The 8,963-nt window shown below is 47.5% G+C and overlaps 1 protein-coding gene across 2 annotated transcripts; it reads right to left on the bottom strand.

The window, feature by feature from the left end:
- Positions 1–2,028: 2,028 nt before the first annotated feature.
- LOC133461190 (UPF0500 protein C1orf216 homolog) lies at positions 2,029–7,091 on the bottom strand. Of its 2 annotated transcripts, none has more exons than XM_061741991.1 (2): positions 6,893–6,995; positions 2,029–3,335 (listed from the first exon to the last, which is right to left on the bottom strand). In XM_061741991.1, the coding sequence occupies exons 1-2, from the start codon at positions 6,895–6,897 to the stop codon at positions 2,321–2,323; spliced, it is 1,020 nt and encodes a 339-aa protein (XP_061597975.1). In that variant the 5' UTR covers positions 6,898–6,995; the 3' UTR covers positions 2,029–2,320. The 2 variants fall into 2 exon arrangements, 1 of the variants encoding a protein (XP_061597975.1); XR_009784171.1 differs by having other exon boundaries at positions 3,198–3,335; positions 6,971–7,091.
- Between the last annotated feature and the right edge of the window lie 1,872 nt (positions 7,092–8,963).

Here is an 8,963-nt window from a genome sequence, read left to right as displayed (position 1 = left end):
ACTGATGATGTGTCCCAGAGAGCTGACATCCTCCCCACTTTTCTCAAGCCACTTTCAACATCTTGTGAGTACATACCATCTATTGGCCCAATGGATAGTTTTTACACCACGTCCTGTGTATTTGTGATTCCTCTGGGACCTGTGGTTGCTGGGGCTACAACCCAGACCAGCGGGCTCAGAGACCACCGGTCCAGACCACTGGTCCAGTGGACCTTCACGCGCTCTCGTTTCAGATCTGGCAGCACTCGTTAGATGTCCTTGGTTAATGCTCTAGTTAGTCAACCTGGAAGGATCAATGATTCGCTGGTTCTGAGGAAAACCCTTCAGACCAACACAGAACCGATCCCAGAGGTCTCTGAGTGCAGTTATCAGCAAAACAAGATACGTTATCTTCAAATAAGAATAATTACTCTCTTATGTCTTTATTTACAGCTCAGAAGTCACCATGTGATAAATAGACACCATAGATTCACACCATGGAGGTCACAAGCCCCAGAAGATACCCTGCGTGTAGGTCTAGCGTGTCGCCTGTCCTCTTTAGACTGACCGACGCGGGGTGGCGTGTCAAGCTGCCCTGCAAATAACTCTCCTCCGGAGGTTCACTTAACTGCGAGTCAGGTCTAATGTAAACAGAACTATGTTATGATCCAGGTCCTGGTCCAGGTTTCTTCCCTCCGAAAGGGGAGTTTTTCTTATCACTGTTTGACTTAAGGTTTTTCTCCCACTAGGGGAGTTTTTTACCGGCCATTGTTTAGGTTATGTTTATGTAATCATTGCTCGGGGGTCATGTTCTGGTCTCTGGAAAGATCCTAGACGCAACTTCTGTTGTAATAGACGCTATATAAATAAAATTGAATTGAATTGAATTGAACTAACTGGCGGGTCGTGGGAGGGATTTGCTGAACAAGTAACCTGAGTACAACCCAGGTTCTTTTTTAAATGTATTATTATTATTATTATTATTATTATTGCAATAACATAAGATGTTGCAATAACATAAGATGTGCAACAATCATATGTGCAATATCTGCCAGTCTACCTCACACACACTCTACCTGCTTTTTTTGCACTGTTTCTACTGTTCATATTTCTGTAATTATACATATTTTATATATATTTTTTATGTTTTACTTTTTAGTCCCTTTTTACCCCTCTCCTGCATGTGTGTGCTAAGTGTACTGCTGCCAACAAAATAAGTTTCCCCACTGAGGGAGAAAATAAAGGATTATCTTATCTTATCTTATCTTATCTTATCTTATTATTTTATGAAATAAGGAAACAGCTGATGAGAGGAACGGCAGCAGCAGGATGTCACAGGTAGGATCTGTATTAGCAGGATGAGTAACTCAGGGGACGAGGAGATCCACGAGCTGCTCAGCCATAAACCGGCGTATGTCCAGAATCACAAAGGATAGTCCTCAAAAATGATAAACTTTGCAAGAAGAAAATTCAGCCAAAAAACCCTCATCCTGATGTTCATCCATCATCGTTCTGAAAACTACACCTGTCCGATGGTGATAAATCCTGCTGATTACACATCATGTTATGCGATAGTCTCCCGACTCGCCTTCAGGCACGAGGTGGCGAATCACACGCCTTGCGTTTATATTATCCAACAGATGACAAAAGCAGGATCCAATCTAAAATTGCCTAATGAAGACTGACTCATTTCTAGACCCTAGTGGTCAGAGGCAGAACTACAACCTTTGTTTTGTTTGGAATGTGTCAGACTAGCAAGCCCGAGGTAGCGCCCTGCTTTAACAAACACTCTTTGGAAACTTGTGGGTGATTTTAAAGAGTGCTGTGACACAAACAACAGCATGTGATGAGCAGACGCACCACGGCCATCCTCAGCTGATAAAGAGGCGACTGTTCCCTCAGTCCTTGTTGAGCCTGCGGCTGCAGAGCGTGGAGTTCAAGCCCAGAAATAAAAAGTTCCTTCCTGAAATTAACACCCGGAATAAACATGTTTCCATCCACATAAGGTCATAAAAGCGGCATAAAACACACAAATACACAAAATCTGATATATTCTTTAATTTATCTTCTCCGGCATCTCAGGCGACAAATAATTTTATCATATTTTTGAAATCTTAGATATTTTCAACGGTTCAGTTCTCTACACACACGTCAGGACAAACAAATGCAAAACTACTCTGACAGAACGGGACATTAAAGTGCTCGTCGTGGTTTGGCGGATGCGTGATGCTGCAGGTTCAGTCCAGTTTCCAGGGAGGCTGCATCCGGCCTGAGGTGACAGGTGGGGGCAAGCAAGGGGAGCCTGTGGGCTACGAACAGGACAAGGTCTCTAAGCCCTCGCTTACGACTGCCCCACGGCGGCGGCGGGGGCGTGGCTCGCCACAGAGGCGGCTCCCACCCTCAGCAGCTCCTTCCTGTGGGTCAGGATGACGTCGAAGCTGGACTGCAGGCGGTTCTGCTGCTCCTGCACGCGGGCCTGCAGCGTGCGGACCCAGCGGATCAGCGCCAGGCGCCGGTACATGGTCAGCTGCACCTGGTGCTTCTCCATCTCCTGGGCCTTGAAGCGCTCGCGGTCCTGCAGCGTCCACACGGCGTCCGTCAGCTCCGGCAGCTCGCCGTCGGAGTCGGAGGACTGGAGGTCCCCCTCCTCCCGCAGGTCCGCCAGGGTGCCCCCGGGCAGGTGCTTGTGAGCGGAGCTCCTCCGTCTGGTGGCCCTGGTGGGCCCGGTGGGCTCACCTTCCTGCGGGTTGGATTTGGGCTCCCCAACCCCGATGCGATCCCAGCCCCCCATGAGCATGGCGTCTGCTCCGCCCTCTATGTTCAGGGAGGACATGCTCCCCCCCGAGCGCTCGCTGTACTGGGACTCAGAGTCGCTGTCGCTCCACTCGTCCTCCAGCTCCTCGTCCGCCTCCATCTTCTTCTGCAGCTCTCTGTTTTCATCCCTCATCATCAGCTTCCCCACTTCCTCCTCCATCCTCCTCTCCTCCGCCCCATCGGGGGGCACCCGGCCGTAGCCGTCGTCCCCGCTTTCGATTTCAGGGAGGGGCTCCAGGGGGCTCCAGCAGGGCCGGCGGGAGAGCGGCGAGATGAGCCCCGGGTTGTGAAAGCCTGACGGAGACGTGGAGGAACTTTGGAGGTCATGCCCCAATGTCAGGTTACGGGGCCGCACCCGGTTCCGGTTCTCGTCTCCTCCTCCTCCTCCTCCATTGCCTGTGAAGCCTTCATCATCTTTGCCTGGTAGGAAGTTGAAGTTGCTGTCTTTGTCACACACCCTGTTGGAGAGCGAGGAGGAGGAGCCTCCGTAGGCGGAATTCAGGTCCTGATGGTGGAGCATCACTGACCTTGACTGAGCCTCACTGAAAGAAAACGAGACATGGACGTGAAGTCAGAGCAGCCACAAACAAATGTTCAGTCACGAAAAAAAGCATAACTAAAGTCGTCTGGGCAAATATTCCCTTCCTGCATTGACGGGTTTAAGAGCTGCAGCCAGGTGCTGCTGCTAATCGTCATGTCATCAGCATGTGTGCAGATGTTTTTGAAGTTTCTTGGCCTGGAGCACGCAGGTGTGTCAACACTAAGCCAAAAGTAAAAGACATCATCAATGGTCTTAGAAGAGCAACTGTGATTGGTGATCAATCTGGAAAGGGTTATAATCCATCCATACGTCCATTATCTACACCAGCTTTTCCAAACGCAGGGTCCCTTCAATGGCAGGAGTAACCCCTGGACTGGGAGCAGACATCCCAGCAGACTGAAGGGGGATTTAGGATTGTCTAAATTATTATTGTGGTTTCTTTTAGGTAAAATGTAGAACGTATCAAGAGGTAAATCAGCAGTTTATGGAAGAAATTCAAACTATATTTAATGATGAATACTTGAATGCATTTTAAAGAAAACAGAACCCCCCCCATCCCAAAACCTCAATGCAGCAACTAAAAAACAAAACAAACATCCACAGTTGAATGATTCAGATGAAAACACGAGACCGCGAGGAGCCGAGGAAACAACAACGCAGCTTTCGAGTCTCCAGTTGGAAAGTTTTCAACTGGAACACCCCGAAATGGGTCAGGGTGTCGTAAGACCAGAGAAATACCAACGTAGCCAGGTCCAGACTCCAGTCCAACATGGCAGCTAATAGCGTCAACGATGTAAACACTCTAATGTACTCTTTCAACAGTTCTGTTTTATTCACATGAAGTTATTCTGTTGGTTTATTAGCAGTGTGGCTGCGCCGGTAACAACGGCTAGCAGCAGCAACAGCTAAAGCTTGAGTTATGGTTCTGCGTCAAAACGACGCCGTGCCTACGGCGTGTGGTACGCGTTGACGCAGACCACACGCCGTCACTGACGCCTTCACTGACGTGCACCTCCCGAAAATTGTAACTATGTGTCGAGGCGACGCAGACCACACGCAGACCACACGCAGACCGAGAGGGCTGTGATTGGTTCGCTTGGAAGCAACGCATTTCCGGTTTCCGGTTTGAAGCAGTCGTGAACTTCCAGGGCTCTTTTCTTCGTGTATGTGTGATTTTTTTTATTTCGTTTTTTTGCATAATAGTTGTCCTTATCTCTTTGATTCACTGTGACCGGAAAAAGCAGGATAAACCATTCAGGAAAAGATCGCGAATTAGGGGTCACGGGGGGTACTGCACCGTGACGAAATGGAGTGACGGAGAAGGGTTCACGACGGCGTCACGGTGATGGCGTGTGCTCTGCGTTGGTTTGACGGAAAACCATAACTCAAGCGTAACATTTGGAAAGGTTAATTTCCCGGCGTTGCAGCTGGAACGACTGGTTCCACCATCCTCCAATGGCGCTTTTGCATTAGTGTATGGGGCAATGATAAGTTTTCTTTTGGTTTTGTAATTACAGTAGATTTATATGGTTTATGTTGTAATTTGGATCTCAAATTTGCATATTTATTAGTAATCATTTTGGATTGATGCTAATTGAATGTGTTTAGGTTAACCATAGAACTGGAATACACTGTTTGGTTTGTGTTTATTTAGTGACGCTGTACCTTTAAGAGCTGCTGCTGAGCTCTCCAGTCAGTTAAGAGTTTTTCAGCTACAGAGTTTTTCAGCTACAGAGTCAGTACAGAGTTGAGTAGCAGTGGAGCGACACGGTTTCTTACCCGTAGCCTGTCGTAAACTGAATTGAATGTTCTTGTGGATTAGTGAGTTTGTAAATAAATTTTTGTTTTTCATAACTTGGATTCCATTGGATTTTTTAAAACAACGGAGTTTGGGACTTGGACCGGAGTAAACCATAGCCTACTGCTAACTAGAATCTGCCTGTACAATTAGTATCACCTTAGCTCGGTTCTACCCGTTTTGCGCTTTCGCACTAGGGCTGAGACGAGTAGAGCCACTCCAAGTCGATACTTTTTTCTGTAACCATTTCAGTGAGGTTCTGAAAGCGGGCTGAGCAGGGACTATTTCTGACGTCACCACCTCCTCGCCACCGATTGGTCGGGGGGCGGGGACGTCACCACCCTCCGCGCCTCTGATTGGTCGGGGGGCGGGGCCGTCAGACGTTTGAATCAGGAAGCGGGAGTCAGCGCGAGGCTGTTTGGTGATCCAACTCTGAGGTGCAGATGTTCATAAACCTGGTGGCTGTCGAGAAAAAATTAAAAAAGCGATGTTGCTGTTTTTTTCTCAGCCGCTCGCGGCTCCAGCTGATTTCTGATCAGCGCCGACATGAACAAAGCGGTTGCGCAATCGAGTACGTCACAGCAGCTTCACCCCAACCTGCACACTTCTCCCCTGGCAGTGCGAAAACACACGTGTGGAACCGTGTCGTACCGCACCGAGCAGAGCCGGGCTGATCCGATACTAGTGCAAAAGTGCCACAAGAGGATGAATTCAGGTTCCTAGTTGGAGGTTGTGATTTGAACACCCCTAACATAATCTATTTTCACTCCCAAAACAGTTTTTTAATTCTCATTAAATGGGACAAACATATAGTACTGTTGGTATCTCTATCGGCGGCCGTTTTGAAGTAGAAAAATGTGAAGTAGAATCAGTAACAGCAGCTAGACGGTGTTCTGCCAATCCTTGCTACCTGCCAGAAAATGCTACTTTGTGGTTCTGCGCATGCGCAGAGTGGATTTTCAAAGTTTGATTGGCACGTCCATGATTTCTTGCACGATGTAAAATTGATAATATGGGAAGTTGAGTATTTGATCCTTCAAAATACACGACCCATGACATGAATCACATTACACTTTGTGAACATTATACGATAAAGAGAGAAAAACGATGGTAGAAAACCATTAGGTAGCATTTTTTTGGCAAAGCAGCAGAAATTGGCAGAACAACGGCCATAAAGGCCTTTCAACGGTGATGCCTCAGCCTCCGTGACGTCACTCCACGTCAATGCGTTAAATCATAATCCTCACTCGGGAGCGCGCGGGGCTGACGGACAGCGACGGGAGCGCGCATGCATCGGACAGAAGGATGATCGGGGATCGATCATCTGTGGCAACACGCACAAATGAATACATGGCATGTGAGCGCGAGTGCAACACTCATAAAACAGCTGGATGCTGCGCATCCTCCTGAGTTAAGAAATAAATTAATTAATAAATAATAAATGAGGAGAAATGGCGCTCGGCGGCCGTCTGTTGACGTCTTGAAACGATGATAAAGACAAAAACGTGGAGATGTTTTCCTCCTCCACCTGCTGGTGTTAGTAAGGTCTGATTCATGGTTCCGCGTTACACCTACGCAGGCCCTACGCAGAGCCTACGCCGTAGGGTACGCGGCGAGGCGCACCATACGGTGCGCCTCGCCGCGTACCTTACGGCGTAGGCTCTGCGTCGATTTAACTGCGGAACCAAAATTCAGGCTTAAAACGACGCAAAAAACGCATCAGCCAGGACCGGCCCGGTCCCTGTCCCCGCGAGGCTCACCCCATGTCTCTCCTCCGCAGCCAGCATCAACAGTCAGACCTGCACGGCTGTTTCAGGGCTGTTTCAGGGCTCTCTTACCTTCCTGCTGCTTTTCTGCTCGTCGTGCTGGAGTCTGGACGCTGCGACCTCCCCGTTTCTGCTCCTCCTCCGAGCCTCCTGTGTGATGTTTATCCTCCTCTCCCTCCCTCATCCTCCCCCCTCATCCTCCTCCCTCATCCTCCCTCTGTGCTTCTGGCCGAGTGAGTAACGCTTCCTGAACTGGGCCGAGAGGAAGAGAGGAACAATGCACTCCTGGAAACACCAGTCATGTGAAAAAAACAGCCTCTTTTAACCCCCAAATTTAATGTACCACCACATACAGGCACGTCCTTTATTACTAGGTTTTAAAATAAGGTCAATACCAGGGGCGAAAATCCCGTTTCATAGTTGGGGGGGACAATAAACAGTAAAATTTTAGAGAATAAATCCAGGGGGGGACAAGGAATAAAAGTTTTAGCCTTCCTTTAATACAGCATTTTGACATTTTCAACTCTATCTCGCAAACAGGCAGAAGACCTTTCTTAGAGCAATACAAAACAGTGGTATTAGGTGGAAGGTGGCAATAATACAGCACATCTGACATAATACACTGCAAAAACCCAAAATCTTAACAAGAATATTTGTCTTATTTCTAGTTAAAATGTCTCATTTTTAGTTAAACAAAATCTCATTACACTTAAAACAAGACTCACTGGAAAAAAAACAACAATTTTCACCTGTTTCAAGTAGATTTTCACTTAAAATAAGTAGAAAAATCTGCCAGTGGAACAAGATTGTTTTGCTTATAAGATAAACCTTGTCGCACTGGCAGATTTTTCTACTTATTTCAAGTGAAAATTTACTTGAAACAGGTGAAATTGTCAAATAACAAGTTCTTTTTCTGATGATGACTCTTGTTTTAAGTGTAATGAGATTTTACTGTTTATTATTATTTTCGATTTCAGTTTCAGCCACAAATTTTCATTTTGGTGCATCACTACTAAATACTACTGCATTGTTCCAAAATTATTAATTCTGTCTCAAATTATTCTAGGGAGGGACAGCTTTACTAATGGGGGGGACTTGTCCCCCCTGCCCCCCCCAGGATTTTCGCCCCTGGTCAATACAACCTCAGCTGGTAAATATGTGTTGAAATCATAATCTAGTGACATAATAACTGAGGAAAAACAGCCAGAAGAATGAGAAGGATGCAGCAGCGACCCTCCTGCTGCCTTCTCTGGGAGGTAAATCACAGCCAGGTCTGCTACTCATCCTCCCTGATGAGCTGATCGGCAGGGCAGACCTTTATTAAATCAGATTTTATGGCAGCTTGCTGCTCTGGGACATTCAGGCGGGTGTTAACACAATGCCAAGAAGGAAAGACATCAGCCTGATCAAACCACCAGACCAGATCAAAGCAGAGTTGATTGGTCTTAATGTCCAGCCTTTGTTAGTCCGACACAAACCAGGAAGTGACCAAACCTGACAGATAAGTCAGCCCCGCCCCTCACTCTCACTTATGTAATAATAAAGCCTGGATCACCAGTGACCTGAAAGAGTTCCTCAGCAAGTAAAAAAGGAGCCTTCGGGGAGACGGAGAATTATTGAGGTCAGTACAAAGATGAGTGACAACAAGGAGATGTCCAGGAGGAAGCTGGAGAACAAGGTCCAGCAGGAGATCACAGGCTTCAAGCAGTAGGACCAGATAGATGGAGGTCTGGACGGAGACAATGAGCTGAACACAGTTCAGAATCAATCCCAGCATCCTCCTCTCCTGCCCCTCTTCAAACAGACCTCCCTTGACCCACAGCTTCCTGTCACACCTCAGCAGTCTCATCTTCCCCCTCGGTCATGGATCTTGCTGCTGCTCCATCTTTGTCTCCTACCACATCAGGAGATGCTGCCCCCAACCTCCCCACCCGGGTGTCTGTGAAAAGACAACAGGAGAGACAGAACTGGAACGAGACTGCAGGTCCAGATGGCATCAGCTCCACCGCCATAAAGCCTCTTTGGACCATCTATGACTACGTTTACATGCAGTCAAAATTCGGGT

The sequence above is a fragment of the Cololabis saira genome, chromosome 15, assembly GCF_033807715.1.
Source record: "Cololabis saira isolate AMF1-May2022 chromosome 15, fColSai1.1, whole genome shotgun sequence".
Classification (NCBI taxonomy): domain Eukaryota; kingdom Metazoa; phylum Chordata; class Actinopteri; order Beloniformes; family Belonidae; genus Cololabis; species Cololabis saira.
Note: the sequence above shows the minus strand (reverse complement) of the source record. Positions and strands in the feature narration are given on the sequence as shown.